The sequence below is a fragment of the Oncorhynchus gorbuscha genome, unplaced genomic scaffold (genome assembly GCF_021184085.1).
Source record: "Oncorhynchus gorbuscha isolate QuinsamMale2020 ecotype Even-year unplaced genomic scaffold, OgorEven_v1.0 Un_scaffold_1514, whole genome shotgun sequence".
Lineage (NCBI taxonomy): Eukaryota > Metazoa > Chordata > Actinopteri > Salmoniformes > Salmonidae > Oncorhynchus > Oncorhynchus gorbuscha.
The window spans coordinates 45,001-67,311 of record NW_025746268.1 but is presented as its reverse complement, the minus strand read 5'-3'; the positions used below and the strand labels follow the sequence as shown (position 1 = coordinate 67,311).

Sequence of the window (22,311 nt, the reverse complement as noted above, 5' to 3'; positions counted from 1 at the left end):
GGGAGACTAACCTGGTCAAATATGAACCCAGGGAGACTAACCTGGTCAAATAAGAACCCAGGGAGACTAACCTGGTCAAATAAGAACCCAGGGAGACTAACCCAGGGAGACTAACCTAGTCAAATAAGAACCCAGGGAGACTAACCCGGTCAAATAAGAACCCAGGGAGACGAACCCAGGGAGACGAACCCAGGGAGACGAACCCAGGGAGACGAACCCAGGGAGACGAACCCAGGGAGACGAACCCAGGGAGACGAACCCAGGGAGACGAACCCAGGGAGACGAACCCAGGGAGACGAACCCAGGGAGACGAACCCAGGGAGACGAACCCAGGGAGACGAACCCAGGGAGACGAACCCAGGGAGACGAACCCAGGGAGACGAACCCAGGGAGACGAACCCAGGGAGACGAACCCAGGGAGACGAACCCAGGGAGACGAACCCAGGGAGACGAACCCAGGGAGACGAACCCAGGGAGACTAACCTGGTCAAATAAGAAATATATAAATTAGCCATTTTGAATGTTTTTCTCTGGTTGTTTTCCCAGCTTCACGTCCATCATGCAGGAGAGTATCAGAGTGAACCCATCCATGGTGACCAAACTACGAGCAACCTTCCTAAAGGTCAACCATTCACTACTCGGACACAAACAGTACATTTCGTAGAGTACACAGGTTCATCCTCTAAACAAGGGAAAAGGGTATTTCCTGTTTGAAAACATGCGGTCTGTAACGCGTGTTGTTATTGATCTATGTTTCCAGTTGGCGTCTGCGTTGGACCTGCCTCTGCTGCGTATCAACCAGGCCAACAGTCCAGATCTGCTCAGTGTTTCTCAGTTCTACTCCGGGGAACTGGTGACCTACGTCAGAAAGGTATGGTCCCGGAGCACCTAGTCTCTACTCTCTACCCCCAGCCCCCTAGTCTCTACTCTCTACCCCCAGCCCCCTAGTCTCTACTCTCTATCCCCAGCCCCCTAGTCTCTACTCTCTATCCCCAGCCCCCTAGTCTCTACTCTCTATCCCCAGCCCTCTAGTCTCTACTCTCTATCCCCAGCCCTCTAGTCTGTACTCTCTAACCCCAGCCCCCTAGTCTCTACTCTCTATCCCCAGCAATCTAGTCTCTACTCTCTAACCCCAGCCCCTAGTCTCTACTCTCTATCCCCAGCCCTCTAGTCTCTACTCTCTATCCCCAGCCCTCTAGTCTCTACTCTCTATCCCCAGCCCTCTAGTCTGTACTCTCTAACCCCAGCCCCCTAGTCTCTACTCTCTATCCCCAGCCCTCTAGTCTCTACTCTCTAACCCCAGCCCCCTAGTCTCTACTCTCTACCCCCAGCCCCCTAGTCTCTACTCTCTATCCCCAGCCCCCTAGTCTCTACTCTCTATCCCCAGCCCTCTAGTCTCTACTCTCTAACCCCAGCCCCTAGTCTCTACTCTCTACCCCCAGCCCCCTAGTCTCTACTCTCTACCCCCAGCTCCCTAGTCTCTACTCTCTATCCCCAGCCCTCTAGTCTGTACTCTCTAACCCCAGCCCCCTAGTCTCTACTCTCTATCCCCAGCCCCTAGTCTCTACTCTCTATCCCCAGCCCCGAGTCTCTACTCTCTACCCCCAGCCCCGAGTCTCTACTCTCTACCCCAGCCCCCTAGTCTCTACTCTCTACCCCCAGCCCCCTAGTCTCTACTCTCTACCCCCAGCCCCCTAGTCGCTACTCTCTACCCCTAGTATCTACTCTCTACCCCAGTCCCCTAGTCTCTACTCTCTTTCCTCAGCCCCCTAGTCTCTACTCTATACCCCCAGCTTCCTAGTCTCTACTCTCTACCCCCAGCCCCCAGCCCCATAGTCTCTAATCTCTACTCCCAGCCCCCTAGTCTCTACTCCCAGCCCCATAGTCTCTACTCTCTATCCCCAGCCCCCTAGTCTCTACTCTCTATCCCCAGCCTCCCTAGTCTCTACTCTCTACCCCCAGCCCCCTAGTCTCTACTCTCTACCCCCAGCCCCCTAGTCTCTACTCTCTACCCCCAGCCCCCTAGTCTCTACTCTCTACCCCCAGCCCCCTAGTCTCTACTCTCTACCCCCAGCCCCCTAGTCTCTACTCTCTACCCCCAGTCCCTAGTCTCTACTCTCTACCCCTAGTCTCTACCCCCAGCCCCTAGTCTCTACTCTCTATCCCCAGCCCCCGAGTCTCTACTCTCTACCCCAGCCCCCTAGTCTCTACTATCTACCCCCAGTCCCCTAGTTTCTACTCTTTACCCCCAGCCCCCTAGTCTCTACTCTCTACCCCCAGTCCCCTAGTCTCTACTCTCTACCCCAGTCCCTACCCCCAGTCCCCTAGTCTCTACTCTCTACCCCCAGCCCCTACCCCCAGTCCCCTAGTCTCTACTCTCTACCCCCAGTCCCTGCTCTGACCCCTTACTCCCTAACCCAACCCTCTACACATCATCCCTGAGAGCACATTGTCTCCTCTACTCTCCACTAGGTGTTACAGATCATCCCTGAGAGCATGTTGTCTCCTCTACTCTCCACTAGGTGTTACAGATCATGTTGTCTCCTCTACTCTCCACTAGGTGTTACAGATCATGTTGTCTCCTCTACTCTCCACTAGGTGTTACAGATCATCTTGTCTCCTCTACTCTCCACTAGGTGTTACAGATCATCCCTGAGAGCACGTTGCCTCCTCTACTCTCCACTAGGTGTTACAGATCATCCCTGAGAGCATGTTGTTTCCTCTACTCTCCACTAGGTGTTACAGATCATCCCTGAGAGCATGTTGTTTCCTCTACTCTCCACTAGGTGTTACAGATCATCTTGTCTCCTCTACTCTCCACTAGGTGTTACAGATCATCCATGAGAGCACGTTGTCTCCTCTACTCTCCACTAGGTGTTACAGATCATCCATGAGAGCACGTTGTCTCCTCTACTCTCCACTAGGTGTTACAGATCATCCCTGAGAGCATGTTGTCTCCTCTACTCTCCACTAGGTGTTACAGATCATCCCTGAGAGCACGTTGTCTCCTCTACTCTCCACTAGGTGTTACAGATCATCTTGTCTCCTCTATTCTCCACTAGGTGTTACAGATCATCCCTGAGAGCATGTTGTCTCCTCTACTCTCCACTAGGTGTTACAGATCATCTTGTCTCCTCTACTCTCCACTAGGTGTTACAGATCATGTTGTCTCCTCTACTCTCCACTAGGTGTTACAGATCATCCCTGAGAGCACGTTGTCTCCTCTACTCTCCACTAGGTGTTACAGATCATCTTGTCTCCTCTACTCTCCACTAGGTGTTACAGATCATCCCTGAGAGCACGTTGTCTCCTCTACTCTCCACTAGGTGTTACAGATCATCTTGTCTCCTCTATTCTCCACTAGGTGTTACAGATCATCCCTGAGAGTACGTTGTCCCCTCTACTCTCCACTAGGTGTTACAGATCATCTTGTCTCCTCTACTCTCCACTAGGTGTTACAGATCATCTTGTCTCCTCTACTCTCCACTAGGTGTTACAGATCATCCCTGAGAGCACGTTGTCTCCTCTACTCTCCACTAGGTGTTACAGATCATCCCTGAGAGCATGTTGTCTCCTCTACTCTCCACTAGGTGTTACAGATCATCTTGTCTCCTCTACTCTCCACTAGGTGTTACAGATCATCCCTAAGAGCATGTTGTCTCCTCTACTCTCCACTAGGTGTTACAGATCATCCCTGAGAGCATGTTGTCTCCTCTACTCTCCACTAGGTGTTACAGATCATCTTGTCTCCTCTACTCTCCACTAGGTGTTACAGATCATCCCTAAGAGCATGTTGTCTCCTCTACTCTCCACTAGGTGTTACAGATCATCTTGTCTCCTCTACTCTCCACTAGGTGTTACAGATCATCCATGAGAGCACGTTGTCTCCTCTACTCTCCACTAGGTGTTACAGATCATCCCTGAGAGCATGTTGTCTCCTCTACTCTCCACTAGGTGTTACAGATCATCCCTGAGAGCACGTTGTCCCCTCTACTCTCCACTAGGTGTTACAGATCATCTTGTCTCCTCTACTCTCCACTAGGTGTTACAGATCATCTTGTCTCCTCTACTCTCCACTAGGTGTTACAGATCATCCCTGAGAGCACGTTGTCTCCTCTACTCTCCACTAGGTGTTACAGATCATCCCTGAGAGCATGTTGTCTCCTCTACTCTCCACTAGGTGTTACAGATCATCTTGTCTCCTCTACTCTCCACTAGGTGTTACAGATCATCTTGTCTCCTCTACTCTCCACTAGGTGTTACAGATCATCCTGTCTCCTCTACTCTCCACTAGGTGTTACAGATCATCTTGTCTCCTCTACTCTCCACTAGGTGTTACAAATCATCTTGTCTCCTCTACTCTCCAATAGGTGTTACAGATCATCCCTGAGAGCATGTTGTCTCCTCTACTCTCCACTAGGTGTTACAGATCATCTTGTCTCCTCTACTCTCCACTAGGTGTTACAGATCATCTTGTCTCCTCTACTCTCCACTAGGTGTTACAGATCATCCCTGAGAGCATGTTCACCTCCTTGGCTAAGATCATCAAGCTGCAGATCCATGCCATCATGGAGGTTCCCACCAGACTGGACAAGGACAAGCTGAAGGACTACGCCCAGCTGGGGGCTCGCTACGAGGTCAGAGGTCGTTTTAGAGACGGCTTATGGTCTCTGTGTGTCGGAAGAGCATGGCGCTTGCGATGACAAAGGTTGTGGGTTCGATTCCCGCTGGGGCCTCCCAATAGAAAAATGTATGCACACATGACTGTTAGGACCTATAGTAGTGACTATAACTAGGACCTATAGTAGTGACTATAACTAGGACCTATGGTAGTGACTATAACTAGGACCTATAGTAGTGACTATTACTAGGACCTATAGTAGTGACTATTACTAGGACCTATAGTAGTGACTATAACTAGGACCTATAGTATAACTAGGACCTATAGTAGTGACTAACTAGGACCTATAGTAGTGACTATAACTAGGACCTATAGTAGTGACTATAACTAGGACCTATAGTAGTGACTATAACTAGGACCTATAGTAGTGACTATAACTAGGACCTATAGTATGACTAGGACCTATAGTATAACTAGGACCTATAGTAGTGACTATAACTAGGACCTATAGTATAACTAGGACCTATAGTATAACTAGGACCTATAGTAGTGACTATATCTAGGACCTATAGTAGTGAATATAACTAGGACCTATAGTAGTGAATATAACTAGGACTTATAGTAGTGACTATAACTAGGACCTATAGTAGTGACTATAACTAGGACCTATAGTAGTGACTATAACTAGGACCTATAGTAGTGACTATAACTAGGACCTATAGTAGTGACTATAACTAGGACCTATAGTAGTGACTATAACTAGGACCTATAGTAGTGACTATAACTAGGACCTATAGTAGTGACTATAACTAGGACCTATAGTAGTGACTATAACTAGGACCTATAGTATAACTAGGACCTATGGTAGTGACTATAACTAGGACCTATAGTAGTGACTATAACTAGGACCTATAGTATAACTAGGACCTATAGTATAACTAGGACCTATAGTAGTGACTATAACTAGGACCTATAGTAGTGACTAGGACCTATAGTAGTGACTATAACTAGGACCTATAGTAGTGACTAGGACCTATAGTAGTGACTATAACTAGGACCTATAGTAGTGACTATAACTAGGACCTATAGTAGTGACTATAACTAGGACCTATAGTATAACTAGGACCTATAGTAGTGACTATAACTAGGACCTATAGTAGTGACTAGGACCTATAGTAGTGACTATAACTAGGACCTATAGTAGTGACTATAACTAGGACCTATAGTAGTGACTATAACTAGGACCTATAGTAGTGACTATAACTAGGACCTATAGTATAACTAGGACCTATAGTATAACTAGGACCTATAGTAGTGACTAACTAGGACCTATAGTAGTGACTATAACTAGGACCTATAGTATAACTAGGACCTATAGTAGTGATTATAACTAGGACCTATAGTATAACTAGGACCTATAGTAGTGACTATAACTAGGACCTATACTATAACTAGGACCTATAGTAGTGACTACAACTAGGACCTATACTATAACTAGGACCTATAGTAGTGACTATAACTAGGACCTATAGTATAACTAGGACCTATAGTAGTGACTATAACTAGGACCTATACTATAACTAGGACCTATAGTAGTGACTACAACTAGGACCTATAGTATAACTAGGACCTATGGTAGTGACTATAACTAGGACCTATGGTAGTGACTATAACTAGGACCTATAGTAGTGACTATAACTAGGACCTATAGTAGTGACTATAACTAGGACCTATAGTAGTGACTATAACTAGGACCTATAGTAGTGACTATAACTAGGACCTATAGTAGTGACTATAACTAGGACCTATAGTAGTGACTATAACTAGGACCTATAGTAGTGACTATAACTAGGACCTATAGTAGTGACTATAACTAGGACCTATAGTAGTGACTATAACTAGGACCTATAGTAGTGACTATAACTAGGACCTATAGTAGTGACTATAACTAGGACCTATAGTAGTGACTATAACTAGGACCTATAGTAGTGACTATAACTAGGACCTATAGTAGTGACTATAACTAGGACCTATAGTAGTGACTATAACTAGGACCTATAGTAGTGACTATAACTAGGACCTATAGTAGTGACTATAACTAGGACCTATACCATAACTAGGACCTATAGTATAACTAGGACCTATAGTATAACTAGGACCTATAGTATAACTAGGACCTATAGTAGTGACTATAACTAGGACCTATAGTAGTGACTATAACTAGGACCTATAGTAGTGACTATAACTAGGACCTATAGTAGTGACTATAACTAGGACCGATAGTAGTGACTATAACTAGGACCTATAGTATAACTAGGACCTATAGTAGTGACTATAACTAGGACCTATAGTAGTGACTATAACTAGGACCTATAGTAGTGACTATAACTAGGACCTATAGTAGTGACTATAACTAGGACCTATAGTAGTGACTATAACTAGGACCGATAGTAGTGACTATAACTAGGACCGATAGTAGTGACTATAACTAGGACCTATAGTAGTGACTATAACTAGGACCTATAGTATAACTAGGACCTATAGTAGTGACTATAACTAGGACCTATAGTAGTGACTATAACTAGGACCTATAGTAGTGACTATAACTAGGACCTATAGTAGTGACTATAACTAGGACCTATAGTAGTGACTATAACTAGGACCTATAGTAGTGAATATAACTAGGACCTATAGTAGTGACTATAACTAGGACCTATAGTAGTGACTATTACTAGGACCTATAGTAGTGACTATAACTAGGACCTATAGTAGTGACTATAACTAGGACCTATAGTAGTGACTATAACTAGGACCTATAGTAGTGACTATAACTAGGACCTATAGTAGTGACTATAACTAGGACCTATAGTAGTGACTATAACTAGGACCGATAGTAGTGACTATAACTAGGACCGATAGTAGTGACTATAACTAGGACCGATAGTAGTGACTATAACTAGGACCGATAGTAGTGACTATAACTAGGACCGATAGTAGTGACTATAACTAGGACCGATAGTAGTGACTATAACTAGGACCGATAGTAGTGACTATAACTAGGACCGATAGTAGTGACTATAACTAGGAGCCAGAGTTTCCCTGATGAGGTTCCTGGCCCCTAACTGAGCAGAGGGAGCAGATGCTCACTGAGTCTCCCCAACCGTTCCTCTCTGGCTCAAAGGAACAGTGTCTGTGGGAGGCAGCGTTCTGTGGGAGGCAGCGTTCTGTGGGAGGCAGCGTTCTGTGGGAGGCAGCGTTCTGTGGGAGGCAGCGTTCTGTGGGAGGCAGCGTTCTGTGGGAGGCAGCGTTCTGTGGGAGGCAGCGTTCTGTGGGAGGCAGCGTTCTGTGGGAGGCAGCGTTCTGTGGGAGGCAGCGTTCTGTGGGAGGCAGCGTTCTGTGGGAGGCAGCGTTCTGTGGGAGGCAGCGTTCTGTGGGAGGCAGCGTGTTTTCTACAGCTGAACATCCTGGACTTGTTATTTTGTTCTTTGTTTTCTCAGGTTGCCAAACTCACTCACGCCATCTCCATCTTTACTGAAGGGATTCTAATGATGAAGACGACGCTGGTTGGAATCATCAAGGTCAGTTTTTAAATTAAAACAGTTTTTTGCAACTGTTGTTTTTAGATATATTGACGGCAGGTAGCCTAGTGGTTAGAGCGTTGGACTAGTAATCGAAAGGTTGGTAGATCGAATCCCCGAGCTGACAAGGTAAAAAAAATCTGTCGTTCTGCCCCTGAACAGGCAGTTAACCCACTGTTCCTAGACCAGTTAACCCACTGTTCCTAGACCAGTTAACCCACTGTTCCTAGACCAGTTAACCCACTGTTCCTAGACCAGTTAACCCACTGTTCCCCGATAGGCCGTCATTGTAAAATAAGAATTTGTTCTTAACTGACTTGCCCAGTTAAATAAAGATTAAATAAAATAAAAATATATGTTTATATTTGAGAAAATGTGTCTAAAAGCAGAAGTCTTACCTTATTTAAATGTCGTGTCTTCAGGTGGATCCCAAGCAGCTCCTGGAAGATGGTATCAGGAAGGAGTTGGTGAGAAGAGTAGCCTACGCTCTACACAAAGGACTTATCTATAACCCCAAGGCTAAGGTGAGATAGTAGCCTACGCTCTACACAAAGGACTTATCTATAACCCCAAGGCTAAGGTGAGATAGTAGCCTACGCTCTACACAAAGGACTTATCTATAACCCCAAGGCTAAGGTGAGATAGTAGCCTACGCTCTACACAAAGGACTTATCTATAACCCCAAGGCTAAGGTGAGATAGTAGCCTACGCTCTACACAAAGGACTTATCTATAACCAAGGCTAAGGTGAGATAGTAGCCTACGCTCTACACAAAGGACTTATCTATAACCCCAAGGCTAAGGTGAGATAGTAGCCTACGCTCTACACAAAGGACTTATCTATAACCCCAAGGCTAAGGTGAGATAGTAGCCTACACAAAGGACTTATCTATAACCCCAAGGCTAAGGTGAGATAGTAGCCTACGCTCTACACAAAGGACTTATCTATAACCCCAAGGCTAAGGTGAGATAGTAGCCTACGCTCTACACAAAGGACTTATCTATAACCCCAAGGCTAAGGTGAGATAGTAGCCTACGCTCTACACAAAGGACTTCTCTATAACCCCAAGGCTAAGGTGAGATAGTAGCCTACGCTCTACACAAAGGACTTATCTATAACCCCAAGGCTAAGGTGAGATAGTAGCCTACGCTCTACACAAAGGACTTATCTATAACCCCAAGGCTAAGGTGAGATAGTAGCCTACGCTCTACACAAAGGACTTATCTATAACCCCAAGGCTAAGGTGAGATAGTAGCCTACGCTCTACACAAAGGACTTCTCTATAACCCCAAGGCTAAGGTGAGATAGTAGCCTACGCTCTACACAAAGGACTTCTCTATAACCCCAAGGCTAAGGTGAGATAGTAGCCTACGCTCTACACAAAGGACTTCTCTATAACCCCAAGGCTAAGGTGAGATAGTAGCCTACGCTCTACACAAAGGACTTATCTATAACCCCAAGGCTAAGGTGAGATAGTAGCCTACGCTCTACACAAAGGACTTATCTATAACCCCAAGGCTAAGGTGAGATAGTAGCCTCGCTCTACACAAAGGACTTATCTATAACCCCAAGGCTAAGGTGAGATAGTAGCCTACGCTCTACACAAAGGACTTCTCTATAACCCCAAGGCTAAGGTGAGATAGTAGCCTACGCTCTACACAAAGGACTTCTCTATAACCCCAAGGCTAAGGTGAGATAGTAGCCTACGCTCTACACAAAGGACTTCTCTATAACCCCAAGACTAAGGTGAGATAGTAGCCTACGCTCTACACAAAGGACTTCTCTATAACCCCAAGGCTAAGGTGAGATAGTAGCCTACGCTCTACACAAAGGACTTATCTATAACCCCAAGGCTAAGGTGAGATAGTAGCCTACGCTCTACACAAAGGACTTATCTATAACCCCAAGGCTAAGGTGAGATAGTAGCCTACGCTCTACACAAAGGACTTCTCTATAACCCCAAGGCTAAGGTGAGATAGTAGCCTACGCTCTACACAAAGGACTTATCTATAACCCCAAGGCTAAGGTGAGATAGTAGCCTACGCTCTACACAAAGGACTTCTCTATAACCCCAAGGCTAAGGTGAGATAGTAGCCTACGCTCTACACAAAGGACTTATCTATAACCCCAAGGCTAAGGTGAGATAGTAGCCTACGCTCTACACAAAGGACTTCTCTATAACCCCAAGGCTAAGGTGAGATATCTGACCATAACACAACACAATATCAACCGTTCCGAGGGGCTGTCGAGTGGCGCAGCGGTCTTAGGCACTGCACCTCAGTGCAAGAGGCGTCACTATAGTTCCTGGTTCGATTCCGGGCTGTATCACATCCGGCCGGGATTGGGAGTCCCATAAGGTGGCGCACAATTGGCCCAGCGTTTGGCCGGGGTAGACTGTTAATTGAAAATACGAATAGTTTCCTAACTGACTCGCCTAGTTAAATAAAGGTTACATTTTAAAATGAAACCCACAGTGCCATTCAGCACAAGGTTAACTGTCACTTTCAAAACTTTCACTGTCTGAAGTATCAGTTTGTTCAGGTTTTATTCATGACAGAATACAAAACAAAAGTTTTCTGCTAAATTAAAAATAAATATATATTTTAAAATGAAGTGTTACAGAATATTCAATCGTGGTAAATGTCATTTCTCATCACCTGGTACAGACCAGTGAGTTGATGCCGAAGCTGAAGGAGTGTTACAGAATATTAATGTCATTTCTCATCACCTGGTACAGACCAGTGAGTTGATGCCGAAGGAGTGTTACAGAATATTAATGTCATTTCTCATCACCTGGTACAGACCAGTGAGTTGATGCCGAAGGAGTGTTACAGAATATTAATGTCATTTCTCATCACCTGGTACAGACCAGTGAGTTGATGCCGAAGGAGTGTTACAGAATATTAATGTCATTTCTCATCACCTGGTACAGACCAGTGAGTTGATGCCGAAGGAGTGTTACAGAATATTAATGTCATTTCTCATCACCTGGTACAGACCAGTGAGTTGATGCCGAAGGAGTGTTACAGAATATTAATGTCATTTCTCATCACCTGGTACAGACCAGTGAGTTGATGCCGAAGCTGAAGGAGTGTGACAGAATATTAATGTCATTTCTCATCACCTGGTACAGACCAGTGAGTTGATGCCGAAGCTGAAGGAGATGGCGGCCACCATGGACGGATTCTACCGGTCCTTTGAGTACATCCAGGATTACGTCTCCATCTACGGCCTGAAGATCTGGCAGGAGGAGGTCTCTCGTATCATCAACTACAACGTGGAGCAGGAGTGTAACAGCTTCCTACGCACTAAGGTTTGACCTTTAATATGGTCACATGACCTCTTTCTCACTGGGTCTGGTTGATTCCTTGTGTCCCTTTTTCTATATATATAGTCACATGACCTCTTTCTCAGTGGGTCTGGTTGATTCCTTGTATCCTTATATATATAGTCACATGACCTCTTTCTCACTGGGTCTGGTTGATTCCTTGTATCCTTATATATATAGTCACATGACCTCTTTCTCACTGGGTCTGGTTGATTCCTTGTATCCTTATATATATATATATAGTCACATGACCTCTTTCTCACTGGGTCTGGTTGATTCCTTGTATCCTTATATATATGGTCACATGACTTCTTTCTCAGTGGGTCTGGTTGATTCCTTGTATCCTTATATATATAGTCACATGACCTCTTTCTCACTGGGTCTGGTTGATTCCTTGTGTCCCTTTTTTTTAAATAGTGGGGTAAAAAAAAGTATTTAGTCAGCCACCAATTGTGCAAGTTCTCCCACTTAAAAAGATGAGAGGCCTGTAATTTTCATCATAGGTCCACTTCAACTATGACAGACACAATGAGAAGAAAACGATCCAGAAAATCACATTGTAGGATTTTTAATGAATTTATTTGCAAATTATGATGGAAAATGAGTAAGAGGCTCTATACGGTAGAGGGGCTCTATACGGTAGAGGGGCTCTATACGGTAGAGGGGCTCTATACGGTAGAGGGGCTCTATACGGTAGAGGGGCTCTATACGGTAGAGGGGCTCTATACGGTAGAGGGGCTCTATACGGTAGAGGGGCTCTATACGGTAGAGGGGCTCTATACAGTAGAGGGGCTCTATACAGTAGAGGGGCTCTATACAGTAGAGGGGCTCTATACAGTAGAGGGGCTCTATACAGTAGAGGGGCTCTATACAGTAGAGGGGCTCTATACAGTAGAGGGGCTCTATACAGTAGAGGGGCTCTATACAGTAGAGGGGCTCTATACAGTAGAGGGGCTCTATACAGTAGAGGGCTCTATACAGTAGAGGGCTCTATACAGTAGAGGGGCTCTATACAGTAGAGGGGCTCTATACAGTAGAGGGCTCTATACAGTAGAGGGGCTCTATACAGTAGAGGGGCTCTATACAGTAGAGGGCTCTATACAGTAGAGGGGCTCTATACAGTAGAGGGGCTCTATACAGTAGAGGGGCTCTATACAGTAGAGGGGCTCTATACAGTAGAGGGCTCTATACAGTAGAGGGCTCTATACAGTAGAGGGGCTCTATACAGTAGAGGGCTCTATACAGTAGAGGGGCTCTATACAGTAGAGGGGCTCTATACAGTAGAGGGGCTCTATACAGTAGAGGGGCTCTATACAGTAGAGGGGCTCTATACAGTAGAGGGGCTCTATACAGTAGAGGGGCTCTATACAGTAGAGGGGGCTCTATACAGTAGAGGGCTCTATACAGTAGAGGGGCTCTATACAGTAGAGGGGCTCTATACAGTAGAGGGGCTCTATACAGTAGAGGGCTCTATACAGTAGAGGGGGCTCTATACAGTAGAGGGGCTCTATACAGTAGAGGGGCTCTATACAGTAGTGGGGCTCTATACAGTAGAGGGGCTCTATACAGTAGTGGGGCTCTATACAGTAGTGGGGCTCTATACAGTAGTGGGGCTCTATACAGTAGAGGGGCTCTATACAGTAGAGGGGCTACATTTACATTTAAGTCATTTAGCAGACGCTCTTATCCAGAGCGACTTACAAATTGGCTCTATACAGTAGAGGGGCTCTATACAGTAGAGGGGCTCTATACAGTAGAGGGGCTCTATACAGTAGAGGGGCTCTATACAGTAGAGGGGCTCTATACAGTAGAGGGGCTCTATACAGTAGAGGGGCTCTATACAGTAGAGGGCTCTATACAGTAGAGGGGCTCTATACAGTAGAGGGGCTCTATACAGTAGAGGGGCTCTATACAGTAGAGGGCTCTATACAGTAGAGGGGCTCTATACAGTAGAGGGGCTCTATACAGTAGAGGGGCTCTATACAGTAGAGGGGCTCTATACAGTAGAGGGGCTCTATACAGTAGAGGGGCTCTATACAGTAGAGGGGCTCTATACAGTAGAGGGGCTCTATACAGTAGAGGGGCTCTATACAGTAGAGGGGCTCTATACAGTAGAGGGCTCTATACAGTAGAGGGCTCTATACAGTAGAGGGGCTCTATACAGTAGAGGGCTCTATACAGTAGAGGGCTCTATACAGTAGAGGGGCTCTATACAGTAGAGGGCTCTATACAGTAGAGGGGCTCTATACAGTAGAGGGGCTCTATACAGTAGAGGGGCTCTATACAGTAGAGGGGCTCTATACAGTAGAGGGGCTCTATACAGTAGAGGGCTCTATACAGTAGAGGGGCTCTATACAGTAGAGGGCTCTATACAGTAGAGGGCTCTATACAGTAGAGGGGCTCTATACAGTAGAGGGCTCTATACAGTAGAGGGGCTCTATACAGTAGAGGGGCTCTATACAGTAGTGGGGCTCTATACAGTAGTGGGGCTCTATACAGTAGAGGGGCTCTATACAGTAGAGGGGCTCTATACAGTAGAGGGGCTCTATACAGTAGAGGGGCTCTATACAGTAGTGGGGCTCTATACAGTAGAGGGGCTCTATACAGTAGAGGGGCTCTATACAGTAGAGGGGCTCTATACAGTAGTGAGGGGCTCTATACAGTAGTGAGGGGCTCTATACAGTAGTGAGGGGCTCTATACAGTAGAGGGGCTCTATACAGTAGAGGGGCTCTATACAGTAGAGGGGCTCTATACAGTAGTGGGGCTCTATACAGTAGAGGGGCTCTATACAGTAGAGGGGCTCTATACAGTAGTGAGGCTCTATACAGTAGTGAGGCTCTATACAGTAGTGAGGCTCTATACAGTAGAGGGGCTATATACAGTAGTGGGGCTCTATACAGTAGTGAGGCTCTATACAGTAGTGAGGCTACATACAGTAGTGAGGCTCTATACAGTAGTGAGGCTCTATACATAGTGAGGCTCTATACAGTAGAGGGGCTCTATACAGTAGAGGGGCTCTATACAGTAGAGGGGCTCTATACAGTAGTGGGGCTCTATACAGTAGAGGGGCTCTATACGGTAGAGGGGCTCTATACGGTAGAGGGGCTCTATACGGTAGAGGGGCTCTATACGGTAGAGGGGCTCTATACGGTAGAGGGGCTCTATACGGTAGAGGGGCTCTATACGGTAGTGAGGCTCTATACGGTAGTGAGGCTCTATACGGTAGTGAGGCTCTATACGGTAGAGGGGCTATATACGGTAGAGGGGCTCTATACGGTAGAGGGGCTCTATACGGTAGAGGGGCTCTATACGGTAGAGGGGCTCTATACGGTAGTGAGGCTCTATACGGTAGAGGGGCTCTATACGGTAGAGGGGCTCTATACGGTAGAGGGGCTCTATACGGTAGAGGGGCTCTATACGGTAGAGGGGCTCTATACAGTATATATTAGCTGGTTGAATCAGGTTAGTTATATCTGGGGGTTGGATTAAAAGCCTACAGGAGAGTAGCTCTCCAGAGACAGGGTTGGGAGAACACCCTGGTTTCAATAATATACGTACTATTTAAACGGCTAATGTTCGCCTCTTTGTGTTTCTTAGATCCAGGATTGGCAGAGTGTCTACCAGTCGACCCATATCCCCATACCCAAGTTCCCCGCGGTCGATGAGTCGGCCACCTTCATCGGACGACTCTGTAGAGAGATCCTCCGCATCACAGACCCCAAGTAGGTATCTCTCTCTCTCCATGTCACCTTGGTGGCATCAGTCTGTTAGCTCGTAGGTACACTACCTACTCATTCAAGGGTATTTTTTTTTTAACTGTTTTCTACATTGTAGAATAATAGTGAAGACATCAACACTATGAAATAACACATGGAATCATATACTAACCTGACAAAAAAATGTAATAGCCACGTTTTGCCTTGATGACAGCTTTGAACACTCTTGGCATTCTCTCAACCAGTTTCACCTGGAATGCTTTTCCCAACAGTCATCAAGACAAAGGGTGTCTATTTGAAGATTTCATTATGGAAGTTAGCGTTGGTGTTCTTTAATGGCGTAAACATGGTAGAGGAAGTCTGTTTTTTTGGGGGGGGTATACTCTCTTCTCAGTGCTTTTAATATGCCTTCAGGCAAAGCCTTCACCTGTTACCTGTGTTTCCCAGGGCGACGTGTTACATGGACCAGTTGAACACCTGGTACGACCTGAAGACCCACCAGGAGGTGACCAACAACCGTCTGTTCTCTGAGATACAGGACACCCTGGGGACCTTCGGCCTCAACGGGCTGGACAGGCTGCTCTGCTTCATGATGGTCAAGGAACTGCAGGTCACGTGATATTATGTTGTGAAACCCAGCCTGCCAGCCTATCAACACTACTCTGTTAGGATGCTATGGAATGTACTTCCGCAGTCCTAACAACTATTTAACCTGTTTCATTGAACCAGGTTAACCTTTTTCATTGAACCAGGTTAACCTTTTTCATTGAACCAGGTTAACCTTTTTCATTGAACCAGGTTAACCTTTTTCATTGAACCAGGTTAACCTTTTTTTAAATTTAACCAGGTTAACCTTTTTTTAAATTTAACCAGGTTAACCTTTTTTTAAATTTAACCAGGTTAACCTTTTTCATTGAACCAGGTTAACCTTTTTCATTGAACCAGGTTAACCTTTTTCATTGAACCAGGTTAACCTTTTTCATTGAACCAGGTTAACCTTTTTCATTGAACCAGGTTAACCTTTTTCATTGAACCAGGTTAACCTTTTTTTAAATTTAACCAGGTTAACCTTTTTTTAAATTTAACCAGGTTAACCTTTTTCATTGAACCAGGTTAACCTTTTTCATTGAACCAGGTTAACCTTTTTCATTGAACCAGGTTAACCTTTTTCATTGAACCAGGTTAACCTTTTTCATTGAACCAGGTTAACCTTTTTCATTGAACCAGGTTAACCTTTTTCATTGAACCAGGTTAACCTTTTTCATTGAACCAGGTTAACCTTTTTCATTGAACCAGGTTAACCTTTTTCATTGAACCAGGTTAACCTTTTCATTGAACCAGGTTAACCTTTTTCATTGAACCAGGTTAACCTTTTTCATTGAACCAGGTTAACCTTTTTCATTGAACCAGGTTAACCTTTTTCATTGAACCAGGTTAACCTTTTCATTGAACCAGGTTAACCTTTTTCATTGAACCAGGTTAACCTTTTCATTGAACCAGGTTAACCTTTTTCATTGAACCAGGTTAACCTTTTTCATTGAACCAGGTTAACCTTTTCATTGAACCAGGTTAACCTTTTCATTGAACCAGGTTAACCTTTTTCATTGAACCAGGTTAACCTTTTTCATTGAACCAGGTTAACCTTTTTCATTGAACCAGGTTAACCTTTTTCATTGAACCAGGTTAACCTTTTTCATTGAACCAGGTTAACCTTTTTCATTGAACCAGGTTAACCTTTTTCATTGAACCAGGTTAACCTTTTTCATTGAACCAGGTTAACCTTTTTCATTGAACCAGGTTAACCTTTTTCATTGAACCAGGTTAACCTTTTTTTAAATTTAACCAGGTTAACCTTTTTCATTGAACCAGGTTAACCTTTTTTTAAATTGAACCAGGTTAACCTTTTTCATTGAACCAGGTTAACCTTTTTCATTGAACCAGGTTAACCTTTTTCATTGAACCAGGTTAACCTTTTTCATTGAACCAGGTTAACCTTTTTCATTGAACCAGGTTAACCTTTTTCATTTAACCAGGTTAACCTTTTTCATTGAACCAGGTTAACCTTTTTCATTTAACCAGGTTGTCCCATTTTGACTTCAAACAATCACGATATTGAGGTCAATATCAGTGGGCCGGTATATTTTAATACAGATGCTGTCGTTCGTAGCTTCACTTTTCTGTCGAGACAACGCCGGTCCTTATCATTCAACAAGCGCATAGTGCAGTGTGACTCGTCTCTCCTGGTTTAGCCTGGTTCCTCTCTAGGTTTATAATCTCCACCCCTCATAGCCTGGTTCCTCTCTAGGTTTATAATCTCCACCCCTCATAGCCTGGTTCCTCTCTAGGTTTATAATCTCCACCCCTCATAGCCTGGTTCCTCTCTAGGTTTATAAACTCCACCCCTCATAGCCTGGTTCCTCTCTAGGTTTATAATCTCCACCCCTCATAGCCTGGTTCCTCTCTAGGTTTATAAACTCCACCCCTCATAGCCTGGTTCCTCTCTAGGTTTATAATCTCCACCCCTCATAGCCTGGTTCCTCTCTAGGTTTATAAACTCCACCCCTCATAGCCTGGTTCCTCTCTAGGTTTATAATCTCCACCCCTCATAGCCTGGTTCCTCTCTAGGTTTATAATCTCCACCCCTCATAGCCTGGTTCCTCTCTAGGTTTATAATCTCCACCCCTCATAGCCTGGTTCCTCTCTAGGTTTATAAACTCCACCCCTCATAGCCTGGTTACTCTCTAGGTTTATAGTCTCCACCCCTCATAGCCTGGTTCCTCTCTCGGTTTATAATCTCCACCAGGCACAGCCAGAAGAGGACTGGCCACCCCTCATAGCCTGGTTCCTCTCTAGGTTTATAATCTCCACCCCTCATAGCCTGGTTCCTCTCTAGGTTTCTTCCTAGGCTCTGGCCTTTCTAGGGAGTTTTTCCTAGCCACCGTGCTTCTACACCTGCATTGCTTGCTGCTTGGGGTTTTAGGCTGGGTTTCTGTACAGCACTTTGAGATATCAGCTGATGTACGAAGGGCTTTATAAATAAATTTGATTTGTAATTTAGAATCATTCAAGTGGTGCAGTTCGTTAGTTGCTTCCCCTTCAAGGTTCCGTAACACGACAGGGTTTTTGTTTTGGTTCCATTAGAACTTCCTGTCAGTGTTCCAGAAGACCATCCTGAGAGACAAGGCTATGGTGGATGTCTTTAAAGCCATGCTGAGCTCTGTCAATCCCGTCAAAGGTATTGTGGGTAAGTATCAACAGCTCAGGAAGGATTCTTACCAGGGTTGTGTTCATTAGGTTATACAATGGAAAACATTTTTTTTTTAAACATATTATTGAGACAAATCCAGGAAGTCCCTCCCCTGTTTCAGTCATTATGACCAGGGTACATTAGGCTCCCTCCCCTGTTTCAGTCATTATGACCAGGGAACATTAGGCTCCCTCCCCTGTTTCAGTCATTATGACCAGGGAACATTAGGCTCCCTCCCCTGTTTCAGTCATTATGACCAGGGAACGTTAGGCTCCTTCCCCTGTTTCAGTCATTATGACCAGGGAACGTTAGGCTCCCTCCCCTGTTTCAGTCATTATGACCAGGGAATGTTAGGCTCCCTCCCCTGTTTCAGTCATTATGACCAGGGAACATTAGGCTCCCTCCCCTGTTTCAGTCATTATGACCAGGGAACATTAGGCTCCCTCCCCTGTTTCAGTCATTATGACCAGGGAACATTAGGCTCCCTCCCCTGTTTCAGTCATTATGACCAGGGAACATTAGGCTCCCTCCCCTGTTTCAGTCATTATGACCAGGGAACATTAGGCTCCCTCCCCTGTTTCAGTCATTATGACCAGGGAACATTAGGCTCCCTCCCCTGTTTCAGTCATTATGACCAGGGAACATTAGGCTCCCTCTCCTGTTTCAGTCATTATGACCAGGGAACATTAGGCTCCCACTGAACAGCAGATTATGACCAGGGAACATTAGGCTCCCACTGAACAGGAGATTATGACCAGGGAACATTAGGCTCCCACTGAACAGCAGATTATGACCAGGGAACATTAGGCTCCCACTGAACAGGACCCAGAGATTATGACCAGGGAACATTAGGCTCCCACTGAACAGGAGATTATGACCAGGGAACATTAGGCTCCCACTGAACAGCAGATTATGACCAGGGAACATTAGGCTCCCACTGAACAGCAGATTATGACCAGGGAACATTAGGCTCCCACTGAACAGCAGATTATGACCAGGGAACATTAGGCTCCCACTGAACAGGAGATTATGACCAGGGAACATTAGGCTCCCTCCCCTGTTTCAGTCATTATGACCAGGGAACATTAGCCTCCCACTGAACAGGAGATTATGACCAGGGAACATTAGGCTCCCTCCCCTGTTTCAGTCATTATGACCAGGGAACATTAGGCTCCCTCCCCTGTTTCAGTCATTATGACCAGGGAACATTAGGCTCCCACTGAACAGCAGATTATGACCAGGGAACATTAGCCTCCCACTGAACAGCAGATAATGACCAGGGAACTTTAGGCTCCCACTGAACAGCAGATTATGACCAGGGAACATTATGCTCTGGATATGACTGTCCAAGGCCATCATCACTCACCGTTGCATTTCCTTGTCTTCTTTCTGTCAGCCAATGCCAGTAAAGGCTATGCCAACGCTGTCGCCAAAACACAGAAGATCTGGGGTCCGTACTTGGAGTCCATCATGAAGGTACTGTGTTTCAGTGAACTGTTTCAGCAATACCAATTTTAATGTTGTGAGCAACACTACCTCCACGTTCAGTGATCGGTCCTCTACATGACTGACACAGTGCAGAGCCTGCTGTCGTGGTAACACACTGGTACACCTCCAATTGACTCAAATGATGTCAATTAGCCTATCGGAAGCATCTAAAGCCGTGACATCATTTTCCAAGCTGTTTAAAGGCACAGTCAACTAAATGTATGTAAACTTCTGACCCTCTGGAATTGTAATTCAAGTGAATTATAAGTGAAATAATCTGTCTGTAAACAATTGTTGGAAAAATGACTTGTCATGCACAATGTAGATGTCCTAACCGACTTGCCAAAACTATAGTTTGTTTAACAATAAATTTGTGGAGTGGTTGAAAAATGAGTTTTAATGACTCCAACCTAAGTGTCTGTAAACTTCCCACTTCAGCTGTGCACCTCGAGGTCTATTCCAAGTTGTCTTCTCCCAGCTAAACACTGAATGGCAGTATACAGACAGAAAGGGAGATCAAAGAAAATTCTAGAAGTTTCTCCGAGGTCTTATACCACCCTCCCCCCCACCGGGGAGACCAGAGGGGGTTTCAATCCCTGTGTGGAAGTGACCACGGGTTGGTTTTTCCCTCAGGTTGGTCAGATGCAGATCCTGAGGCAACAGATCGCCAACGAGCTGAACTACTCCTGCAAGTTTGACTCCAAACACCTCGCTGCTGCTCTGGAAAACCTCAACAAGTCAGTGGCACCATCTGAGAGGATCGCATGGAGAGACATGACATATGTATAGGTCTCGTTATAAGACGTTGTGAAGGCTCGTACATGCTTATTATGATAGGATGATATACAGTGGGGAGAACATGTATTTGATACACTGCCGATTTTTGCAGGTTTTCCCGACTTACTAAGCATGTAGAGGTCTGTAGTTTTTATCATAGGTAATAATACACTTCAACTGTGAGAGACGGAATCTAAAACAAAAATCCCAGAAAATCACATTGTGTGATTTTTTGAAAAAGTAAATAATTATCATTTTATTGCATATATCAAATGCTCTGTACCTGCAGGCTTTTAAAGTAAAGGGTTACTGTTCATTTGAAATGGAAAGAGTGATTGTTGCTTGTCATGAAAGGGATGGCCGTTGTCATTTCATTTCTCATCAGTAGACATGGAAACGTCATAACATATTTTTTTCTAACAAATGTTTCTACTAATTGGTCTTTTGACCAATCGGATTAGCTCTTTTACCACTAATTGGTATTTTGACCAATCGGATCAGCTCTTTTTTCTACTAATTGGTATTTTGACCAATCGAATCAGCTCTTTTTCTACTAATTGGTCTTTTGACCAATCGGATTAGCTCTTTTACCACTAATTGGTATTTTGACCAATCGGATCAGCTCTTTTTTCTACTAATTGGTATTTTGACCAATCGGATCAGCTCTTTTTTTCCACTAATTGGTATTTTGACCAATCGGATCAGCTCTTTTACCTGTAATTGGGCAAAAGATCAGAATTTGTCTGCGTGTGTAAACCCGGCCTAAGAGTGTGAAAGTAATGTCACTATAATAATTTGTGTGTGTCATTTTAAAGGGTGTGTTGAACAGTCAGGTGTCTGCTGTATCTACTGTAGGTCTCTACTGGCTGATATAGAAGCCCACTACCAGGACCCCAGCCTTCCATACCCCAAGGAGGACAACAACCTGCTGTATGAGATCACAGCCTCTCTGGAGGCAGCAGGCATTCACAACCCACTCAGCAAGGTCTGGCTTTAATTACTACTACTACTACTACTAGTGGTCCTGTAGCTCAGTTGGTAGAGCATGGCGCTTGTAACGCCAGGGTAGTGGGTTCGATCCCCGGGACCACCCATACGTAGAATGTATGCACACATGACTGTAAGTCGCTTTGGATAAAAGCGTCTGCTAAATGGCATATATTATTATTATTATTATTATTATATTATTACTACTACTACTACTACTACTACTACTACTACTACTACTACATTCACAACCCACTCAGCAAGGTCTGGCTTTAAATACTACTACTACTACTACTACTACTACTACTACTACTACTGCATTCACAACCCACTCAGCAAGGTCTGGCTTTAAATACTACTACTACTACTACTGATACTACTACTACTACTACTACTGATACTACTAATACTACTACTACTACTACATTCACAATCCACTCAGCAAGGTCTGGCTTTAATTACTACTACTACTACTACTACTACTGCATTCACAACCCACTCAGCAAGGTCTGGCTTTAATTACTATTACTACTACATTCACAACCCACTCAGCAAGGTCTGGCTTTAA

General features: G+C 44.8%; 1 protein-coding gene across 4 annotated transcripts in view; it reads left to right on the top strand.

Annotated features, from left to right (window-relative positions):
• Positions 1-22,311, top strand: part of LOC124023150 (WASH complex subunit 5) — a 55,405-nt gene that overhangs the window by 23,578 nt on the left and 9,516 nt on the right. For all 4 annotated transcript variants that reach the window (XM_046337683.1, XM_046337682.1, XM_046337684.1 and 1 more), the window contains exons 14-25: positions 547-622; positions 761-871; positions 4,497-4,637; positions 8,119-8,199; positions 8,622-8,723; positions 11,333-11,512; positions 15,126-15,250; positions 15,692-15,854; positions 18,386-18,488; positions 19,888-19,967; positions 20,613-20,716; positions 21,612-21,741. In XM_046337683.1, the coding sequence (XP_046193639.1) occupies positions 547-622; positions 761-871; positions 4,497-4,637; positions 8,119-8,199; positions 8,622-8,723; positions 11,333-11,512; positions 15,126-15,250; positions 15,692-15,854; positions 18,386-18,488; positions 19,888-19,967; positions 20,613-20,716; positions 21,612-21,741 (1,396 nt within the window). The remainder of the gene's footprint in view (positions 1-546; positions 623-760; positions 872-4,496; positions 4,638-8,118; positions 8,200-8,621; positions 8,724-11,332; positions 11,513-15,125; positions 15,251-15,691; positions 15,855-18,385; positions 18,489-19,887; positions 19,968-20,612; positions 20,717-21,611; positions 21,742-22,311) is intronic.